This window comes from Castanea sativa, chromosome 8 (genome assembly GCF_040712315.1).
Source record: "Castanea sativa cultivar Marrone di Chiusa Pesio chromosome 8, ASM4071231v1".
NCBI lineage: Eukaryota > Viridiplantae > Streptophyta > Magnoliopsida > Fagales > Fagaceae > Castanea > Castanea sativa.
Genome location: NC_134020.1, coordinates 24,761,917 through 24,785,307, shown reverse-complemented (window position 1 = coordinate 24,785,307; position 23,391 = coordinate 24,761,917). Strand labels below are relative to the sequence as shown.

The following is a 23,391-nucleotide window of genomic DNA, read 5'->3' as shown; positions in this document are numbered from 1 at the left end:
TCCTTCTTGTGTCCGTTTACATTGAAATCCTACCTTTTCAGTTAATTCTGGCACAAGATAGTTGTGAAAAAACTAGTTTTATATTTTGGATATAGACACATAGATGTGATCATTCAGCGTGTGAATAAACCGGTAATGAGGCACTCAGCCCAAACAAAAAAGTGAAAAACACGGGTAATGAGGCATTACATTCTAATCAACTATTCACTTTGATTCAATTGAGTCCGATTAGCAATGTCAGCATCAACCAATTGAGCATACGTCAACCTATATAGCCCATTAAAAGATGGTAGCATTATTGAATTCTTAACTTGGGAGAAATAAATGGATTGGAATGAAATGTATAGAATATAAAAAATATATATATAAAAAGAAATTGAAATGAATTAAATATTTATCTCTCTTGTTTGGATGTTTTGAAATGTAAAGAATAGAATAAAAAATAATATGGTTTGAGAGTTGAAAAGAAACAAAATTTGAAATGAATGTTTTAATAACGTTACTATTATGCTGTTTTAAAATAAAAAACTATTAAGCCAAATTCTTTATTAAAAACCGGCTATACTGCCATATGTGCAAGGGTGTAGTACACACATGCACCCACACACATAAGGTTGGATTCAAGTTGGGTTCTAAGACTTTAGGTTCAAATGTATTAGAACTTCATTTTGTAATATTGGCAAACTATGATCAAAACGTTTAGTCTTGTTTTTAGACTTGCTTAAAGTATGTTTAAGTGTAAAGTTGGAATCGAGTGTACTGCAGAATTTGCTATGTAAATCTAACTAGCTCAATTGATCGAAAATTAGACTCGATCGATCGAAACTCGTGCAGATTGTTTTTCTGCAGAATTTTCTAACTCAGCCCAAGCTCATTTGACGTATAGGGTTTTATGTTTTGTCTTAAGTATAAAAGGAAAAACCCTAGCCACGTTTTGAGGTTGCTCTTTGTGCTGTGTGTGTGAATCTCTTGTGAGATCTAGAGGTGTTTGCCTTCACATACACTTAGGGTTATCAAGGTCTAGATTGATGTCAAGAGCTTGGTGATCAATTCAGTTGCAGACTAGGAAGCACGGGTGCGGCGTTTGGGCCGCTGCACCCGCGTCCGACGCGGCGACGCGCAGGCGACGCCGCTACCTGCGCGTCCGTGCCGCGTCGGGCATTAAAAAAATCATTTTTTCGGCGCGATTCACGCCGATACGGCGCCATTTCGTGCCGACGCGCGCCGATTCGGCCTGAATCGGTCCGTATCGGGCGCAACCCGATACCGGCCGAAATATGCTGATACCGGACGAAATCGGCCGATACCGGCCGAAATATGCCGGTACCGGCCAAAATTTCAAAAAAAAAAAAAAAAGGTGTAGTAGAGAGAATAGGTGCTGTCGAATGGCTCTGGAGCATGTTGTTGGACTTGGATTGGCGGGAAGTGTTTCTTCAACTTGTAATCTTAAATTTGGTCAATCTTAAATTTGAGCAATCTTCCACTTCCATATCCTATTGTTCTTAAATTTGGAATATATTTATATAATGTGAAAAAATTATGTTTAGCAATATATTAAAAATATAAATAAAAATATTTTTAATATTTTTTTAATCGCCGCACCCACACCCTACTTTTTCAAAAATTGCCGAGTCCCGCACCCGCACCCGAATCCCGAAACGCACCCGTGCTTCATAGGTTGTAGATTCAAGAGCTTAAGGATATACAAGCGGGAGTGCTTATATTTGCTGGGAATCCAAGAAATAAGTAGTTCGCGGACTCGGAGCTGTCACGTGGTCGTGGTAGTAAGTTTCATACTCGAGGTAGCAATAGGATGTTAGTGGTCTAAGTCGCTATTGTGTAAATTTCAATTCTTTTATAGTGGATTTGATTTACCTTGAGGATAGCTAGGTTAAATCATTCTCAGGTTTTTTACCGGTTTGGTTTTCCTAGGTTATCATATCATTGTATTCTTTATTTTCCGCACTTTACAATGATATGATATATTTGTGTTAACCTAGATCCGTTTAATTTGACTATGTAATCACTTGGCTAATTAACTAAGTTAACCTGGTTGTTTTAAGGGGTCTAAAAACCTACAAAGTTATACCTTATGTAATTTTAAGTAATATTACATCATTAAATATTTTTTTACCGTTGGATTACATTTTTCTCTTATACTCTTTATGTTTGCAAAATTTGAAGATGATCAATAAATATAACTATCTCGTCTATAAAATATTTAAATTTCAAATTTTTGTAATTTAAAATTATGCACAAAAGATGAATTATTGATCGAATTGTAAATAATATTCGATTAGCACAATAATTTGGCATGCACCTTAAGAACATATAAAATATGAAATCCAATGGTGATATTTTCAAATTATTAATTCAATAAATTATTTGGAAAAATAACTTACTTCAAAATACACTTTGGTAATATATATATATATATATATATATATATATATATATATATATATATATATAGTAAATTATATCTGGTGTAACTTTTTGTTAATGTTACATCAATCAATAATTTTTTCTTCGTTTAATATAAAATGAGATTATCTAAGACCATAGTCTTTTGTGGTGAAGCTTTGATATGGTAAACTATGAGTAGTGAAGAAACAGTGATAAGTTCATATGAAAGTAACATATAGTCAGTCATAATATGCCACATAAGATAGTTGTAAAAAATTGTGTGATAAAGGTTGTAGTCCTAGAATAACTCATGTAATATATTCAAATTTATATGGTTGTATTACACATTTTCATTTTCCTTAACATATATGCCAAATTCGTAATAATCACATGTTATTTATTATACAATTAGTATACTCATAATTTTGTTTATAATTTAAAACATAAAAACTTCAATTCTAAATATTTTGTAGAGAAAATAGTTATTAATATAATAATGTTTTATCATCTTAAGAGTTTTCAAGCATGGAGATTATTAAGATACAATGTAATATTTAATCAACAATCTAAAATTTTAAAGATATTTTAGTGACATATAATATATAGAGAGAGGATTATGTTACACATGGTGTGACCCTTTTTTTCTTTTTTTTTATAGATAGAATAGAATTAAACCTATGACATCTCTATAAGATTACTCTTTGTCATTAGGCCAAAACACTAATTGGTTTTTTGTCAAGTTTCTTATTCGACAACAATAGGCTTTATAAGTTGAGTTAATTATAACCCACATTACATGGAGTAACTCTTATTCTCTATCTTGTTGACACACACGCAAATCCATAAACTCATATTTTATGCATAATTTTAGAAAAAAAAAGTTTAAAATTTAAACAATTTATAAATGATATTATGGGAGGATGGAAAACCAAGGACGAGAGTATAAGGACTGAGGACAAGAATGAACGAGAAGAGGTCAAGACAATAGAGGCACACCTTGGGAAGTTTTGTCAAGAAGACCACAGAGCAAGTGTGATTAATGCAACCACAAAACCCGAGAAGACCGGAATGCCCAAGGAACTTGAGGATGCTAACACCATGAAAAGACTGAGGTCTAGTTATGAAGACCACCAAACATATAACCGAGGAAAGGAAGGAAAGTTAGTCATCAAGCGGATGAAGGAAGGGTACAGATAAAGCATGCATCACCTCCGCATTCAGTGCTCTGCACTCACTTAGCTAGCCACATTTATGGTGGAATGACCCCTGAACAGTGTCATCACAGCTCACAACCTAGTAAGGCCCTGATGGAACAAATATCTGAGGAAAAAGCCTTGGCGCCAGGATGCAATCTAGGTGACTATATAAAGGAAAGAGATCCCTACAAGAAAAGGGGATCAGTATTGTAAAGAGGAGAAGTAAGAAAATACAGAGAGAGAGAGAGAGAGAGAGAGAGAGAGAGAGAGAGAATATTATCATGCAAGAACAAATGTCAATCTTTTCCTCAGCCTAAAACCGAGGAGCATTGTTATATTAATCACAGACATGTTCTGCCTTTCCTGACTTACATATATACTAAGCACTTATTGCAATAACACTCTATTAACTTGTTAAAAAAAGGGTAATTAAGGTTGATTGGCATCCTATCTCTATAAATAAATTGTGTGTGGTTGAAATCTAGCTTAGCCAATTTTGACCTGCCATATATTTATCTATTAATCTCTTATTGTCTTGAAATTTTGGATGATATAATTCAACGGTGGAGTGGTCAGAATACAAATCCAATAAAAATCCATTAAGTAGTATAACATAGCTAAAAGTTAAATTGTGTGTTGTTAGGTTCTAAATATTTAGTCATAAATGTTTAGGTTCTAAATATGTTGTATGTTGGCAAACTGAGAACAAAAACTTGCCTAGAATTAGATCTTAGTGTCTTTGAAGTGTTTTAGACATTGCTCAAATTGATACAAGTCAAGATTCAAGAATGTACAAGCTACAGAAAGAAAAATTCAAAATCGGTCAAGCTCAATTGATTGAAGAGAAGGCTCAACCGATCAAACTACGAATCTGCAGAATTTTAAAGAAGGCCCAACAACTAGCGAAACATTTAGGGTTTAAATCCAACATTACTAGGTATAAAAGAAAAACCCTAATACACATTTTTCTAGTCTTAAGAGTTACTCTTGTAAGATTTGTGAGGTTTTGTACCTTCTAACTCTATCAAACATCGACTGGAGATCAAACTCATATTGCTAGTACTGGTGGAGTAAAAGTTGCAGTTAAGCTTCAGTTATCAAGCATACTGAAGATCAATACATGAACTGGAGGTTCATGTGAGAGCAAGTCCAAGATCAAAGAAGTCTGAGGAGATCAAAGAAGTCTGAGGAGTTCAGAGCTCAGTGTGGTAACTATGTTAGATTTAATATAAATTGGTATTCTTGACTGTAAATCTCAATTGATATAGTAGATTGTTCTCTTGGGATAGTTCCCCCCAAGTTTTTTATCTTGAAACGAGTTGTTTCATTGGTTTTCATGGGTCATCACATCCTGTGTTATTTAGTTTTTCGATGTGCATGTTATTTGTGATGAATGTTTAACCTAAATCTGAATAATCAACATAAGTAACAATTTGGCTAAAAAATTAGATTAAACATATTGGGTTTTCAAGGTCTAAATCTTTATATGTGTAATTTGAACAAATAGTGCATAATTTGTTTTCCCCGACAAATGATCAAGCTTTTATTTCAAAAGAAAATATTTTTTTGACACAAGATAGAAATTCTACCCTAGCCTAATCTAAGTGTATATATGTGTAAAGCTCCCTCCTAGATACTTGAACCCCAACCCTTGCCCCTTACACCCCACAAGTAGGCCTATTCAGCCACAGCCCACCACTGATGGAACCGCCCCTCACCGCACCGAGCCACCCACCTTAGAGCTCCACCGCAGGTGTCCGATGCAATGATCGGCAGCATTTTCCAAGTACCAAAGCCACCAGGTGCAGCGAGTGGTGGTGGGTTTTGCTTACCGATGAAAACCGCACCACACTGCCTTTTTTTTTTTTGATGAACTGCCTATATATATATATATGTGTGTGTGTGTGTGTGTGTGTGTATGTGTATGTGTGTGTGTGTGTGTGTGTGTGTGTGTGTGTGTGTGTGTTTCAGTGGCATAGAGAAAGGTCTGAGAAGAAGAGGACGAGAGAGAGAGAGAGAGAGCGGTGACTGATCTGAAGGAAGAAGAAAAATAAATTGGAGTTAGGGTTGAAGACTTGAAGTTGTTTTACACGTAATAAAACAAAGTCGTTTTGGGTTTTGTTTTTTTAAAATTTCCGATATTAAAACAACGTCGTTTTGGACTTTAAAAAATTAAATTAAAAACTGTGGAACGACATCGTTTTTAGTTAGGTTAAATTTTCTTATTTCCCCATTTATATCAAACAACCTCTCGTTCTCTCTCTCCTCACAGGTCACAGACTCACAGGCTCACAGCCTCTTGCTCGCTCACTCTCTCTCCCCCCTTAGCCTTCACCACTCGCAACCACCATCCTCTGCTATTCGATGCCTCCATTCGGACCACTCTCCAAGCATCTTCCTCACCTCTCTCCTATTTCTCATAGCTATTCATTGGAAGTTTTAAGATAAGGTTTTGGTGGTCAATACCTAGGCTACTATGCTTCTCCTTGCTATTAGGTATGTAATTTATTTGATGCTCGAGACCTAAGATACTAACTATGCTTTGCCTTACTATGCTTTTTAGAAAGATTGTGAATTTATTTGAGATATTTTGTGTGGGAATTTGAGAAATATTGTGAATATGTTTGTTTGTTTGTTTATTTTTTTTAATGAATATTTTGATTGTTTGATAATTCTGTATGGGTTGTTTGATGTGGATTGAGAATTTTTTTTTAATATTTGGGTTGCTTTTTAACCAAACTAACCGCACCTTGTGTAGACCGGTTTCCACAAGTGAGGTGCGGACAGGGTTGAGGGGAAACCGCACCCTATAGGCGCGGTGTAAACCCCCCCCCCCCCAAAATCGGCCGCACCGCACTGTATACAGCCCTACCTACAAGCACTTATACTTGTGGAGTGACCATCGCACCAAGGGTGTGCGGTGGTCAAGAGAATTAATACATCAAATCAATACAAAGGCACAATAGTAGCATAAATTTTTACTATGTCATTAAGAAGAGTAATTAAATAAATATATTTATTATATTAATTATGTATAAGTGGTGCACTAATTATTTATGTAAAATGAAATTTATAGTTTTTTTTTTCCTCTAAAAATTTGTATGAGAAACAATTGATTAGGATCATAGAATTCTTGCACAATTTTAATTACTTTGACAAAAATGAAAATGAAATCAAACCAAACGAAGAAACATATGCAATTAATGATTCAAAAAATTGTGTGCTTAAGTTTGTGGAAATGGTAAAATATATTCAATTTTTAAGAAATGCATTCAAATTCTAAACCATATTAATCTTAACAATTTACATTCTTCTATTTTCAATTATTTGTAATATAATCAAAATTAATGCATTCATATTCTAAATAATGTACATTTTCCTATTTTCAATTACATATAATATAATTGAAATTAATTTTGAAAATATTATAACACATAATGAGTATTATTACTGAGCTCTAGATATAATATGATATTTTATTGTGAGTTTTAGTTAACTCAACTAATAAAGTTTTTAATGGTTGTAGACGCTCATTTTTTGCAAGCCCAGAAGAGAGGAAGGCTCAAAGTCATGGGCTAAAGAAAGTATTGTGGAAGTACCATTAAGCGAGTGACAGGAACAACGAATAGTAAGTCTAACAAACAAATAAATGGATCTTGAGGAAGTAAGTGGGCCTAAAAAGGCCCGGAAGAAAGTAACCACGAACCCATGGGCTGTATAGATGTGGAAAAGTGAAAATGGGTCATAACTGCTACGATAGACCCAAAGTAATGCAAGTAAAGAAAGTAAGGGACTGTGGAAGACCCATGATCCCCAAAGGAAAAGTGAGAAATGCTTGGGCCGAGGAAGCCCAAGAAGTTAGTAAAAGCCCATAGGAAATGTAGAATTGAAAAAGGATCGAGGACGCCCGAGAGAGTAAGTGGGCCAAGAACGCCCAAATGGAAGCAGGTGGGACAATAGGAGCCCGCAAGTAGCAAAAGGGCCCACTTAGATCATTGGGCCTTCAGAGAAAGAATAAAGAGAAAAGGTCCAAAGTGGTCCAGTAGGCTTGGGGTTAAGAAGGCCTCATGGCAGGCATGACAGAATTGTGTGGCGGGAAGCAAGAAACAGGGGCTGGGAATAAAGGCTTGGAACGGCCCACGAACAAGCATGGCCCAATCCTTAGAAGATGCAAGCCATAAAGGAAAGGTCGGGCGAAATAGCCCACGCCAAAAGAAGCCAAAAATGAGCAGCAGGCTGGGCAGTTTGACGTTCAGACCGCGGCAGACAGATGAGCAGCAGGTAGGATTTGAACAAGCACGGAGTAAGGTACGCGTAAAGCCTAGGCACCACCAGCCTGTACCCAGCCAATACAAGAAATGATGAGGTCATGGGTCAGAGATAAGGGGGTATGGTCTGGCGGTGGGGAGGGGGAAAAACCCATTTTTGTGTTTCCTACTCAAGCCCTTTTGGAAGCAATATCCTGCTGGGAAGGCATGCGAACCAAAAGAGGCAAGGTTGAGTGGGGACCACCAGGTGCATGCCGTGAGGGATAAAGGGAAGGGGAGTATTCACTCCGTGGCAGGTAGGAATGCCAAAAGGAGTAAACAAAACAAGAAAGCCTTCTCTAACTAAGGCAGGGTGGCATTGGCTGAGTGACTGATCAGTCAGTGACGGTCGGCAAAGGAACCCATGCCAGACAAGAACGGTTAAGGGCTAAAATGGTAAAAAGCCAAGCGCTGCTGGCCCTATATAAGAAGCCCTACAGTGAACGGCTAGAGGGGACGAAAAGGGTAGAGGAGGAACCTCTGTAAAATAGTGGCAAGAATCATAGAAAACAGGGGAATAAGAAAACGCAGAGGAGAAAGAAGAGAAAGGACAAAAAAGAAAGAGAGTAAGGAAAAAGAAAACAAAAGAAAAGGAAAAGATTAAAAAAAGAAAACAGGAAACAAGAAAGAAACAGAGTGAATGGAGTGGTTGGCATGCACCGAATGGATTAATCTCCCTCTCCCCTTCCAACTCATGCTCTCTAATTAACCAAACAAAAATCTCGTTCAATCAAAGTCACTTAGGCCCGTTCTTTCAAAGCAGCTAATTTCCCCTCAGAGAAATTAGTCACGTTAAGAAAGTGGTTCCCTTTCCTGACGCAAGCTCTGTAAAACGGCCCATCACGGCAGACTAACATTTGTTTCTCTAGTACGCACCTGACTCTCCATCTAACATTCATTATTCTGATACTATAGTGTAAAACGGCCACCCTTCATTAAGGCCCACTGATCGTATTGCTTAAATCCCTATTATTTGCTTTTCTTTTTTTATCATATCTGTCTGCTGTAGCTAACGTGATAGTTCTGCCTATTGTAAAAATTTGATCACCAAAGGGCATTGTTTGTGCACAAGCCGGACCACGAAGGTTTGTTCCCGGACCGGTCCCAACTCCTCAATCTAGAAGAAAATCTCGGGCCTAGTGTAGCAGCGGGCGGCCCAGCCCAACACTTACAAAAAAGGCCCACACAATGGTTAAATAAGGAAACTGGGTTCATTCCTTGCCTACACCAAAAATCGATTGATATTTTAGTCTAATAATAAAGAGTGTAATTATCAGAAATGGACGTCATATGTTGAAACATTGTCTGGTCAATTATAAAAGCCTAATACTTTGAGCTTCATAACCGGAACGGAGCAAGGAATATGCATATATGTTTGCTTATTTATCTATTTTTATGTATATACCTGCTTCATTCGCTTCATTAACCGGCTTTGAACTTTGGTATTATCTACCTTGATAATAATTAAATAATTAAAACAAATCTGAAAGATACATATACTAGTTGTACACTAACTATTAAGGCCACATATGGCAGCTTATGCAATTTGAATCCTTAATATTGTCACCAATCTTGTATTTTCATATCTAGTCCTACTTCGTTTTAATCACTCCCCCAACTAGATAATTTTGACATTCATGGAAGCTCACTTGACGGTGATTTTCAAGAATAAACCTCTCTGATATATTGCAGCCAAAATTCATAAAAATACTCTGGAAACTTTAATCTGCTATGTATTTGTAACGGTGTACAAAATTTGGCATAGCATGCAACCAAGTCCTGATAATAGCCCATCTCAAGGACTTGGATCAATCAAATTTCAACCATGGGTGATTGAGTGATTCCCTTGGTGGCAACTGTTTGCACCATCATTATCCTAATCTATGAAGCACGGGTGCTTTTTGGGACTCGGGTGCGGGTGCGAGTGAGGATACGAGTGCGGGATTCGGCAATTTTTGAAAAAAGTGGGTGCAGGTGCGACGGGACTCGGCAATTAAAAAATTATTAAAAATATTTTTATTTACATTTTCTATATATTTTTACTATTAAAATATTCTTAAAAAACATATTACTATGCCTTGATTCACAAAACAAAGAAAGAAGAAAGCAAGAAACACAAAACAAAACACAAAACCAAAAAGAAAACACAAAAGAAGCAACAAATATTCAAAATAAAATTGAGGAATGACAGATTTAGGGTGTTTGGGTCTCATTCAGAGCCGATTTCTGCTGTTCCGGCGAGATTCAAGGCAGATTTCGGCCTGTTTCGGCCGTTTCGATCGCCGACCGATACGACCCGATATGGCCGATACAGCCCGATTCTGGCCGATTTGGCCCCAATCGGCACGAATTGAAGCCGAGTCGGCGCGATTCAAGCCGCGTTGGCGCGAGTCGGCTGAAAAAAAAAAAAAAAAAAAAAAAAAAAAAAAAAAAAAAAAAAAAAACGTGGCAGACACAGCCCAACGCGGCACCGACGCGCGAGCAGCGGCCTCTCGCACCACGTCCGTGCATCCTAGATCCTAATCAGTTACTGCAGTGTACTCAAATGACTCTGCTGGCTACTTCATGGTGTACCCTATCCAAGAAACCGGGTTGAAAGACGGTGTATGAATGAAGCCAACCCTGATGATCCTTCTCTGCAGTTTCACAGCCAAGCACTAGAGTCCTTCATCACACAAAGTCTTCCCATCTCTCAGTTCAAGAAGAACAATGAAGAACAGAACCAAATGCATACAGATTGTGCAGTTTGCTTGGGAGAATTCGAAGATGGGGAATGGCTAAAACATCTCCCTAATTGCACTCATACCTTTCATGTTTCTTGCATTGACACCTGGTTCCAGTCTCACTCAAATTGCCCCCTCTGCAGAGCACACGTCTACGATTTCACCATACATCATGAATATTCTTCTGTTAGTGTGCACACATTGCAAGAAACTCTAAGGAGGGAAGACAGTACAGGATTAGGTCCTACGCTTTGAAATCCTACAAAACCCAGAACTTCGACATGAATCAAATAATGTCAGTTGATTTGCTTCACCAAGCTGAGTTGAGAAAAAAGCAGGGGGTATAGATAAAGCACTATGTTCAATTAAAGCGCTTTCCAGAACCTACAATGAACTTATAAGTTATGACAGATAAAAGTTGCAGGTGTTCACATGGATTTAGAGCACAAGCGAGATGATGATTCTAAAGATACATGTAGGATCCGAAAACCAAAAGACAGAAAAAAGGTTCAATTCAACTTTGTGATGCCGAGTTAACAGAAAACTATTAAAGCAGTCTAGGAGCCTCCAACTTCCCCATTTTTTGCAAATAATGCTCCTTGTACAGTATTGATTGATAGATGATATTTCCAGCAAATGCTACCCCAAATTTCAATAGAACTAATGAGCAAGAAATTATAAATATCTTGTCATCTGATAATCATCTTGTGAAATTATATGGACTATAGAGCTGTTAAGACTAAATGCCTAGTTGGGATTTGAATTTGAATTAATATCCTAATTTCATATGAAACTCTAGAACATGTTACAACTTGCAAGCTTGCAGTAAACCGGGCAGAGGGAAAAAAAATGATGCAGCACAAAAATTAATCTAAATGGTTGATCTTACAGTACTTATGGTCGACTATATGAGTGATTATCAGCCATGTTAATCCAACAAAAAATAGGACACCATTCTCCTAGTAAAGAAGACACAGTTAGACAACTATGTATTCACTTCTCTCTCACCAGGTTGACTCAGCTGCAAGTCTTCGTTGAGAAAGCATACATTTTGAGACCTTACTATTAAAAAAAGGGGGTCATACCTTGTGCACAAAGAACCCCCTTTTGTATGGTTTAATAGAGGTGATTAATAGGCAGTCTTACCCTCACTTTATTTTTATTTTTATTTTTTGGAGAGACTGATTCTCTAATTTGAAGTTGCGACTTGTTGTTTTGGTGGAAGACACTTGCCATTGCACCAAAGCGAGATCTCTTGAGAAAGTGAGACCTCTTGAGGCCTTACCTTAGAATACTAAAAATATATATATTAGAAAAGAATAGACACGTACCTCAAGTTAGTCCGTTCAAGTGGCTTGAAGAGAACGGCAAATTCACAACTATCTTTTAACGAGGGTTCCTCTGCCCATACCGGGCTTCATTAGCCTTTTCTGAAGGATTTGCACAAGTTTTTTTTTTAGGCTAGAGTAAGAGTCCTCTTATTTATGTCAATTTCTATATCACATTTCTTCCACTAAGGAAAGTGCAATACATGTTCAGTAATTTGAAATTCATCATACACTGCCAAAGCCATGATAAAATAGGTTTCTATTCTTAGCTACCACCCAATATTTTAAATGAAAATTAAACCAAAAATAATTAAAATAGTACCCTAATGTGGCTTGTGGACCACATTAACTCTCATATTGGAGAAGACATGTCTCACACGCACATGTCCAGGGTTCTTGGTATATCAAACAAGAAAGACAATTCTTATATAGATGTCTCATTCATTTGTATATTTGGTAGCTCCTGTGATAGGTATCCTTAATAGTATCGCCAACCTTGCACGTCCATATCTGTTGCTGCTTTGATTTAATCAACTCATACATTTTGACATTCCTGTAGGCTTTCTAGACACAGTAATTCAGGAATAAGCTTCTCTAAACTATGCTGCAAAAGATGACATTCTATGGATATTGTAGCCAGCAATTTTCTGAATCCTTCCTCAAAAGTGGATGTAGCATGCCGTTTAATTTTCTGAATGTTATGTTTCTTTGGAAACATTTCTGGACACTCAAGAGAGGGAAGACTTACTCCAAGAAAGGGCAGCAAATTACCAGACCCCACGTTCCACAATCCTACAAAACTCTGGACTTAGACGTGAATCAGATCATGCCGTTTAATTTGGTTAACCCAATGGAGTTGAATAACCCAATGGAGTTGAAAAAAACCCATGTCGTGATGTAGGAATGTTGGAGGAAACAACCACTTAAAGTTGATTTCATCGTTATATAGATTTTATGAGGACAGCCAAGCTGAGACGTAACAATAAAAGAAGTTTCAACTTTGTGGAGCTGAGTTAACAACAAATTTCCAGGGCAGTCTTGTAACTTCCTATTTCACTGGTTGCAGACAATACCGTTTCATTAAAGGTTCTGTACATGTTAAATATCCTTATCGATGAATGTTATCTCGAATTCAACAAAATTAACAAGCAAGGGCATTGTATTGATTATCCCCTCGTCAAAATATGGAATATCGATTATTAAGCATAGTTGAAATGTGCAATTAAAGCAACATTAACATGAACCTTCGAGTATATTGCAGGGTAACCAGGGGAACCTGTTACCTAACCACTGGTGAACGGAGTGCTGAACATAAAAATTAATCTGAATTTTTTACCTGGGGTGAGTGTATGATTGAAGATTGAAGATTTCAGTAGACATGGAGCGAATTTAAAGAAAACGATAGGTGCATCTTATATTCTGTGGAGCATTAAAAAGATTTAGAAAAAATAAGGGGACTAAGTGTCTAACACCTAAGCAAAGTGAATTTGGTCAGATTGTTCTAATCTATGCTATAAGAAGACCGGACACTTTAACAAAAGGATAAGATCACTACAGGATCTAGCCATAAGAATGCCTGGCTGACAAGATCAAACCACTAGTCCTAGACAACAACTATAATAATCGTGCACCACTCCACGTGACCTCCTTCCAAGTCTGGAGGTACATTGCAAAATTGTAGGCTCATACAATCCCACCAGAACTAACGGTTTGGGATAAGTAGAATCATAGGATTGTACAATCCATATTGCAATTTTAACAACCACGGATCCCACCCATTTAGTATCCATTTTGTTCACTCAAATTCTAAAACATCGGCTGAAGCTCAGCCCTCAACGAACCTCAAATATGGAATCATCTGTTAGATTCCATATGGCAATTTCTTTGCAACAGGATAGCAAAAGAAGCACAAGCCACTTAAATGAATATAAACATTGTCTCAATGTAACAGAATGACATTGAACAGTCCACATTGATATCCGATACCTTTGATGTCAAACTCTTCCTCAAAAACATTTCGTTTGGCAAGTTTATTTCAATAAGTGGATTCAAAGATTATCAACTTTTTTCAGGATTTCGTTTAACACATTAATTTCATTAAAGCTTGCATAATGTAAAAGATTCAACACATCTCTCCCTCACACACCCAAATCATAACTTCAAGTCTCATTGGTTGAAATTTCAGTTAAACCAAACAAAAAAAACACCAAAGAGAGAACACAAGATTACAACTTTTAAACTAGTTTTGAAAAATCTAGGTGCTTACAGTCCTAGCAGAACTGTCTTACTATTTAGACTGAAATTGAAGGACAAAAAAGAAAAGGAAGGCCTGCTTTGAATGAGGATGCCAGACATTAATTTAGATAATACCAATTTTGTTTGCCACATCCAAGGCATCATAGTCTGGTGTCAATCTAACATATGCCTTCTTGGTACCATCAGGCCTGCATCACAACAATTAAACTAGTATGAGAATCTGGGATTCCAAATATATTACAGAATGAGAGGGAAAATGAGGAAAAATGTAACACATGCAAGTCATTAAAACATTGATGACACTCAATTTAAAATAAATAACTAGTACCCTGCCAAACATGCAACACACAAAAAGGCATCTTACAATGTATGAAAAACCATATAGGATGGATACTGAAATCTACCCAGTTGATAAAGACACTTTGAATCAACTCTGAATAACTACTTTTTTTATTCCAATGGTCAAAGGTCCATCATGAGTCATTATTATTAGCCCCACAAATTTAGTACTTAAGTTCAACATGGTCAACAAATTAATAAGACAAATTATTTTAGAAAGTTAAAAAAAAAATGCCATATATTGAAATGGTTTTAGATATTATGAGAAAATTTGCAGCACTTCACTAAAGGAAGATTACAGTAAAGAAGGGTCAATAGAGAATAAGAGATATTATAAAGGCTGACATTATTACAAAATGAGTGTGCCAATTAGTTTTAAAAATCATGTAGCGAAAAGACTAGAGAGTAATTATAGTACTTCAAAATGAGCCCGGCACCCGCTAACAACCTTTACTTGTTACTGGAAATTAAGATGATAGTTATTAAGAAATAGGAAAGGCTCACCTGATTAAAGTATTCACTTTCTTAGCCTGAATATCGTACATCTTCTTTACGGCATCCTTGATCTTCTTCTTGTCCGCACGAATGTCAACAATGAAAACCAAAGTGTTATTGTCTTCAATCTTCTTCATTGCAGACTCGGTAGTAAGGGGAAACTTGAGGATCTGATAATGATCAAGCTTGTTCCTTGGTGGAGCACTAATGCGAGGATACTTTGGATTCCTTGCCTTCTTCAATGTCCTTGGACGGTGAAATGTAACTGATGTTCTGATCTTCTTAGTCTTCTTCTTGAAGGTTGCACCAGATTTCACTGATTTAGCAGCCTTCAAGGCCTGAGCCTTTGGATCAGCCTTTTTTGAACTGTCAACTAAATAAGACATGTACCACTTTAATAAGTTTCTGAAGAGAAAAAATACACAACCATAATAATAAAAGTTCTAATTTATCCAAAAAGGAGAGGCAACTTCAAAGAGGGACCACTGACCACTAGAAATCAATATAATGCAGAGGTAACAGACTTCAACCACAGTTTTGTTCTAAGCAATACAATTTAACCATGTTTCACAGGGCTGAACAAGATCAAATTATAGTTGGAAATCAACAGACAGCAAGATTATCTTTAGTGACTACAATTGAACTCTGACCATCCAGATACACCCTAATTGAACCAGCATTTACGTTGGTTATCCAACTACTAAAATTTTTCTTTTCTTTTCTTTTCTTCTCTTTAAGGAAATGTAGTAATTTGTTAAAAAGCACAAAAAGATGCAACTATAGTACATCCAGAATATACAAGAGAAAAGCACACACACACAAAGAGAAAACCTAATCTTTATAATTAAGAAAAGCTATAAGGCCCATATATGATTTAAAAGGAAAACAACAGAATTCAACCATCCAATCAAAAAGTGACCTTAAAAACAGAAAATTCAGACCCACTACAGAATTTACTCAAACCTAAAAAATATAAGCATTTATCGACTTCCAAACTACCACACTTAAATTTTCAAATTACCATATACACATACACAAACTTCTAACATATTTCTTCGGAATCCCTTAAAACACAAGCTACTATACATATATGTATTTATATATGTAATTACATAGTATGTATGCACGCAAATAATCCAAATTACCAACTCATTTGCACTAAACCTATAAAAAAAAAATTCAGCTCAGTGAGGTTCATTTCCTCATTCATTTTCATACACTTTTAGTTAATTTCATTCGTCTTTCTTTTCTCCTTAGTTCCCATAGCAAATAGAAACAGAAAAATAAATACATTGTCACTAAGAAAAAACATAAAACTGAATTTAAAAAGTAAAACGAAATCAAAACATATATACAGATAAGATGAAAGTTTAAAATCAAGTTCCGAATCTATTGGGAAACAATACAAACCACGCTAGATACCTAATTTGGCTTGGTTGAGCTCATTACTATTTACAGTATCGTCATCTTGTTATACAAAGTTTTTTTTCTCAGCAACCAATCAAGGTGTTATAGAAAAAGACCGAGAAACAAAATAAGGATAAAGAAAATGAGAAACAAAAATAAGAGGAGAGTAAGCGAGTCCAGTACCTTTAGCAGGAGCCATTGATTTCTGAATCAGAAGAAGCTCGGCCTCAGACCCCTTCAATTACCTGAAAACCCTAAACAAAATCAAACAATATATTTATAGCGCACATATGAGAGAGAGAGAGAGAGAGAGAGAGAGAGAGAGAGACCTGTGGTGTTAAGAGGGAAGCGGAGGAGGGACCGTCTCTAGGGTTTTGAAGGAGGTCGTAGAGAGATGGGTTTATGATTATATAGAAGAGGGCGGCTGAAATTACCAGAATATCCATCACCTTTAACATTTAGAAACAAGGGTCAGGCTCGGGCCCAGTGAAAGCCCGGTCAAAATCGAGAGGAAGGAAATGAGAAATAGAGCCCAAAGGCCCAAACTACTTGTTCAATAGCAGCACACTTTTTGTAGTGTTCCTCTTTTTTTCTTTTTTCTTTTTCTTTTTCTGGGCTATATATACATTAGAAATATTTGATAAATTTTTTTTTATTTTTATTGGTCCATATTTAAATTAGTAAATAATAAGTCAAATTGTAAATTTTATATAAAATAAAATTGGTTAAAAAAATAACAACCCTAGTTTAATTAGAAATTATTTAGTGTTGATTTGTTTTGTTCAAAAAAGGGTCAGTTCTTTTCAAAAATAAAGATTAAAAAATTAAAAAAAGAAAAAAAGAAAGAGACGATGAGTTGTCTAGAGTAATGTAACTAAGCATAAAAATGAATCACACGTGAAATGATGCTGTTTCTTGATTCTCTACTCTCTAGTTTCTTCAAAGAAAACATGCAAAATTGACCTTATAAAGGTTATATAACTTATAATTATTTCCATAACATATAAGTTGTTGATTTTCGTAAAGCAAAGCATACAGCTAGTTCTAGAATGCAACAGGAAATGCAAATCAGATGTAAATATTGTTTAAAGAGCTAAGTTGGGATTCTTGGGATAATGCCTTATGTCTAATCTTCAATTTTGTATGGATTCTTTTGGTAACCTCATTACTAAATTGAGTCCATGCTATCTTAGTAATGAGTTAATGCCACTTTATGATCATAGAATGAGTAGTGTTTGTTACACACGTATAATACATTTGTTGAACTGAAATTGTGAGTTGAAGACAAGATTTCGAAACTGAAATCTTGTTTTCAACTTGCAATTGTGTATAACAGTTTTGATTCTTATAAAACTACTTATCTTATAGGAAAACCAACTTGACATGAAAGAAATTATGATAATAATACAACAATCAAGAAAAATACGAAAAACATACACACATAGTCTGATAATTTGCTTATATAATATTAAAATATTAAGACAATTTATCATCTCCCTATTATATTAAAAATAATAATAACAATTGGGGGGCCATGGCCCCGGAGCTCAATGGGGCTCCGTCCCTGGTGATAGGGGTTCCTGTTAGGGCCATCTAGTGCCGGGGATACAAGTGGGAGCTTGCGCTTATGAAATCACGTGGCTCACCATCACCAACTAGCAGAACATGCCTTGTGCTGCGATGATATGGCTAAAGGAGGTTCCAAATTTTGTCTCTACGTTTGTTAGTCAAGGATCTCATCTATGTAATTGTTGCTTCTGTTTTTCTATTATGAATTATGAATGAAAGTTCGAGTTTGTCCTCAAAAAAAGTTAAGTTTTTGGAACACACATGTACAAGAACGTGCCAATGCTATTTGCAACTGAATTCAGGCAAGAATGCTTCTAGTTAATCAAACCATCATCTCTATTACCTTGCCCTTTGTTTAATTTCAGATTTAACGATAGAGGGCTAGAGGCTAAGAAGCCAAACACGGATATGGGAATGGTTATGGGTACGAGATGGTGACACGCGTCCTTTCTGAAAGATTATAACATATGGGACACCTATATAACACAAATATGGCATCCGAAATGAAGTTTCGGACTGTCTGGGCTTCCTAAGCCAGAGGCATTTCCAATGTTGCTCTCCCAGGCAGTAAATTTAGGGGGTGTTTAGTAGCTAAGTTTTAACACATTTTCACATATTTTAAACAGCCTTATGCACATTTCGACACATTTTTTCTACCACTCACATATAAAAAACACTCGAACAACATTTCTAAAACTAATTGCCCTTCGTTTATAATTTTTTTTTTTTCATAACAAATTCAATTAACTTTAGCTATCTGATTGGTCTGGGTTATTTTCATTTGGGTTGATGAATCCTGCCAATGGTCCATGTATATCAGACCCATAAACATGACCCATCTTGGTACGCTTTGTTTCCAAGTACTTCTTGTTTTCCTCTGTAATTGGTGTCAACACAGGAACTCTCCCAATGACTGCCAAACCGTATCCCTTCAGACCAGTGAATTTGGCTGGATTGTTGGTCATTAGCCGCATTGTTTGAACTCCAACGTCTCTTAGAATCTGCTAGCATCAATTTTGGAAGGTTGGACTTTATGTTCATCTATCAAATTACAATAATAATTTGGAACAGCACGCAAAGTTAATGTAATTGTTCACATATTTTAGTAAGAATAAGAAAAACGTCTGCAACTGAAAACTATTAATAAGGAATGATGGCAAAAAAAAAGGGGATTAAAGAGGATGTTGTAAAATTGTTTTCATAGCCTTCTTTTTTGTTTATTTTTTTATGTGATATAGTTTAGTCTTCTTTTTTCTTTTAGCTAAACTGAAATTTTTTCTCACAAAGCTCACTCTCTGAACTGGCCGATTAATATTAAGGCCATAGGGGATTTTATTACACACTGTCACACACATTGTGTGTTTTCTTAACTCACGATTTCAGTTTTTGAAACATGCTGTGTGTAACATACTTTTCCCTAATAATAGATTGGGATGTATTTTCAGACTTATACAAATTTAGAAAGGCACATTACATATTCATGCATTGTGAGTTGGTTGATTGACGCTGCTTTGGCCGGAATTCATAGTCTGCTATTAGTAGTTTAGAACTTACTAGGTATTCTGAAAAAACCACACAAACCCCTGAGATATGCTATGTTTGGATGCAGGGTCAACTGGTTAGAAGCATGTTGGTGGTTTAGGTTTTTGCGATAATTGTTACTTTATCATTTATTCTAATAGTTTCAAAAATAATGAAGTACTCACATTTGTTAGAATTTGGGGTGAAAGGGTTTTAGTATAGATAACTGTTTTTACATGAATGTTTGTGCAAGGAGGTCTATGCATCCTATCTTTCTTATCTTTTCTTTAATTTTCTGTAAGAAGTCTATCTTGAATGATATTTAGCTAGAAGAAAAGCTTTATCATACAGACCTGGGCACCAATCCCGTACTCACGTGCATCAACAGCTAACCCAAGTTCTATATTGGCCTGGACTGTGTCATGACCTTGATCCTGCAAATTATACGCTCGAAGCTTGTGACCTAAGCCTATTCCTCTGCCTTCATGACCTCGAAGGTAAACAACAACTCCTCTACCAGCTTGTTCTACTAACTTCATTGCCAAATCCAACTGGTTGCCACAATCACACCTAGCTGACCCAAATATATCCCCGGTTAAACACTCTGAGTGAACTCTTACTAGAACATCTTGTCCATGGCCAATGTTTCCCTGTCAATGTTTGAAGCAAAAGTGACTAAGCAGAAATTGAAGCAACTACAGTTATTATTACTTATTCGATGAACCAAATCACCTTATAAGGACCACTTTTACCTTCACAATTGCTATATGTTCTGTTCCATCTAGCTTTGAGCAATAGCAGTATGCCTGAAATAGACCCCATTTAGTGGGCAGACGTGAAATAGCAGTTCTTTCAACCAAATTTTCCCTCTTTCTCCTGTACCTAGAAGCATAATCCACAGTCATTTACTAATGCATAATATAGTCATTGGTGTCTCCCCCTTTTGAAAATGAATGACCAGATGAATGGAAGAGAAGGCATAACTATGATGACAAGTGAATTAGTGTGCTCTGAACTGGGAAATGTTGTGTCATTGAACAATTAAATAGTATATGTTTGTGTTTTATTGAACAGTAAAAAGCACTGTGCTACTGCTAGGGCACTACACTAACTTTTGAACTAAAAATGAGGGAGTCAACCATATATGAATATCTTATACTAGTCACACTTTTGTTCATGATTAAACCCACTGCTGAAGTAATTATGCAAACATTGGTTGCACCTACTTTTTAGGTAGGCACATATCATTTAGAAAGAAAGTTAAATTTTGAACATATATGTATATTACCTATTAATTCAACTTGACCTTATTTAATTAATTTTCTATTATCCTGTGGGAATACATACGAAAGGGGCCACTGAAAAATCTTCTAAACAACATTCACCAGAAGATTTGATCTTCTTCACTCAATCAATGCATCAGTGTGTAACTTACCTAATCAAATCAGTTATTGACACAATTGGAATGTTATGCTCCAATGCCAACTTTCTTAAACCAGGCAAGGATGCCATTGAACCATCATCTGCGTCAACAATAGCTGAAAGAACAGAAACTGGCCTCAAGCCAGCCAGTGAAACCAAATCTACAGAAGCCTCCGTGTGACCAGCTCTCCTAAGAACCCCTCCATTCCTGTACTTTAGAGGAAACACATGGCCTGGCCTTCGGAAGTCTTCTGGCTTTGACTCAAGAGACGAGAGAGCAAGAACTGTCTTTGCCCTGTCTGAAGCTGATACTCCAGTAGAAGTGCCAGTCTTTGCATCCTATGCAGGCAAACAAGACATGTTGAGATACCTAAGTATGCCTGTTGCAAATCTTCAATCTACTACAATATATGGTGCTGTAGATTTATACAAGTCCAAAGAAGTTAGAAAAGCCTTGACAATACCACTGTGATTGTGAAAGTGGGGGCTGAAGAATCCTCATCCTCAGTGTCCGGTGACATTAGAGGAAGCTTCAGTCTTTGAAGATCCTCCTCTTTCATTCCTACCGAAACAATTCCTGATCCATGTTTGACCATAAATGCCACGTCCATGGGACTCGTAAGAGATGCTGCCATGACAAGGTTTCCTTCAATATCTCCATTTTCATCATCTACAACAATCACAAACTAAGAAATTTGCAATGGAGGTTAACATTAAATTTCACCAAGATTAAAGTTTTATAAAGAAAACCCCCCTTCCCAAATAAAATGAATACATTCATGAAGCAGTCTAAATCCAAAATTTTCACAAACTATATATTTCTCACTTCCATGTTAGAATGATGGTCAAATTATTAAATTTATTATTTCCTAATAGCTGAAACTTCTACGACTATTGTTAGTTTATCATTATGATATCAAAGCTGGTGGTCCTTATTTCGAACAATATTGCTTTCAGGACAAGTGGTAGTTTATCAATAAGAATAGATTAACAATGGAAATTACCAACCTTTCCTTGGCGTAGTGTATTAAGCGCCTGCTCAATTGAAAAGTACCCCTCAGATGGGCAGTCAGGGTCACCCTCAGCATCGCTGACAAAGAAATCAATGGTTTCCGGAGTAATTTCAGCATCTAGAGTCCCAAATGGTGCTGAAGCCAACTCATCATCAAAGGCCCCCAACACAGACCCATTTTCACTCCCCTTCAAAGAACTATCATCAAACAGATTTTTAGCTCCAATTCCAGGCACCCCAGCAGCCCAACAGGGACGATTCAACAACTTGTGCTTGTATAGGCAAATTCCAGCTCTCTGAAAAGCCACCAAACATGGGTGCCAGCTACAACAACACTACCATTAATTGTAACATCTGTTTATTATTTAACTTGAACACAATAGAAACCGAGAACTTACCTTGAGCTGGTGAAGATATGAGAAAACAAGGGATGAGGAAACAAAGCAGAATCCATGGATTTGAGTTTGAGTCTGAGATGCTTCACAAAATTTTAAGAACGGCTAATTTTTTAAAACTTGTATTCTACGTGTTCTTTTTGGCTGCACAGTTTGCATGTTACGTGCCAAATGAAGGAACAAAAGCTCACCTCTGGTTCTGGATGTGTTTGTAAACTAATTCGTTATCCAAAAGTTTAAACTATTTGAAAATGTACGGAGTTTCTCTGCCACATGCTATACATATATTTATCACCATGACAGCGATCCTTCGACGTGTACAAGAGCGTGCCAATGTCATTTGGAAATGAATTCAGGCAAAGAATGCTTTCCGTATGATACACTTAAAACTTTAAGTCCTTAACCCCACCAATCTATCATCTCAAACATCCACTATTTCACCTTTTCACACCAATTATGAATATATATTTTTCCTTGACATCAAATATAGTTGTCTTTATCTTTATTATTTATTTATTTCAATCTTTTCTATTGCTAACCTAAGATGGTATAAATAAGTATAACCTATCATATTGTATAAAATTACTCTTTACCTTGTTTGTGTACTCATGTATGAAAAACTTAAGATAAATTGGAGAGATGAGCATCAAATGATGAATATTTTTAAGCTTATTAGTGTTGGCTAATCTTGTGTCAAAAAATTCAAATATAAATTGCAAATTTTTTGTATTTGAATTTCTATGTTATAGTAACTAGTATGTAACCCATACAGATGCACAGATGTATTTAAAATTAAATATAATTTTTATTATAAAAAATATTGTAGGGGCAGGATGGTTAGAATACGTCTTTGGGCCTTGGGCCTACTTTAGGGGTTTTTATCTGTCCGAGCAGAGCTTTAAAGCCCACTAGTAAATTATTGCAAGAAAGGTTGATAGGGGTTGTCAGAGGAGGCGCCTCTCCTCGGCTAAGTCAACTGAAGATCGTGTGGCATGTCATAGTGTTTGGATAGAGA

The 23,391-nt window shown here is 36.2% G+C and overlaps 2 protein-coding genes across 3 annotated transcripts; both read right to left on the bottom strand.

The window, feature by feature from the left end:
• Positions 1-14,034: 14,034 nt before the first annotated feature.
• LOC142607997 (large ribosomal subunit protein uL23z) lies at positions 14,035-16,883 on the bottom strand. Of its 2 annotated transcripts, none has more exons than XM_075779694.1 (4): positions 16,787-16,883; positions 16,641-16,702; positions 15,060-15,423; positions 14,035-14,404 (listed from the first exon to the last, which is right to left on the bottom strand). In XM_075779694.1, the coding sequence occupies exons 2-4, from the start codon at positions 16,654-16,656 to the stop codon at positions 14,320-14,322; spliced, it is 465 nt and encodes a 154-aa protein (XP_075635809.1). In that variant the 5' UTR covers positions 16,657-16,702; positions 16,787-16,883; the 3' UTR covers positions 14,035-14,319. The 2 variants fall into 2 exon arrangements, with proteins under 2 accessions (XP_075635809.1, XP_075635810.1); XM_075779695.1 differs by having other exon boundaries at positions 16,641-16,711; positions 16,787-16,855.
• Positions 16,884-18,673: 1,790 nt separating this feature from the next.
• Positions 18,674-22,597, bottom strand: LOC142607111 (monofunctional riboflavin biosynthesis protein RIBA 3, chloroplastic). The gene is made up of 7 exons (XM_075778534.1): positions 22,380-22,597; positions 21,978-22,305; positions 21,434-21,655; positions 20,983-21,308; positions 20,300-20,429; positions 19,901-20,197; positions 18,674-19,027 (listed from the first exon to the last, which is right to left on the bottom strand). Exons 1-7 carry the CDS (start codon positions 22,433-22,435, stop codon positions 18,776-18,778), a joined length of 1,611 nt encoding a protein of 536 aa, XP_075634649.1. The 5' UTR covers positions 22,436-22,597; the 3' UTR covers positions 18,674-18,775.
• Between the last annotated feature and the right edge of the window lie 794 nt (positions 22,598-23,391).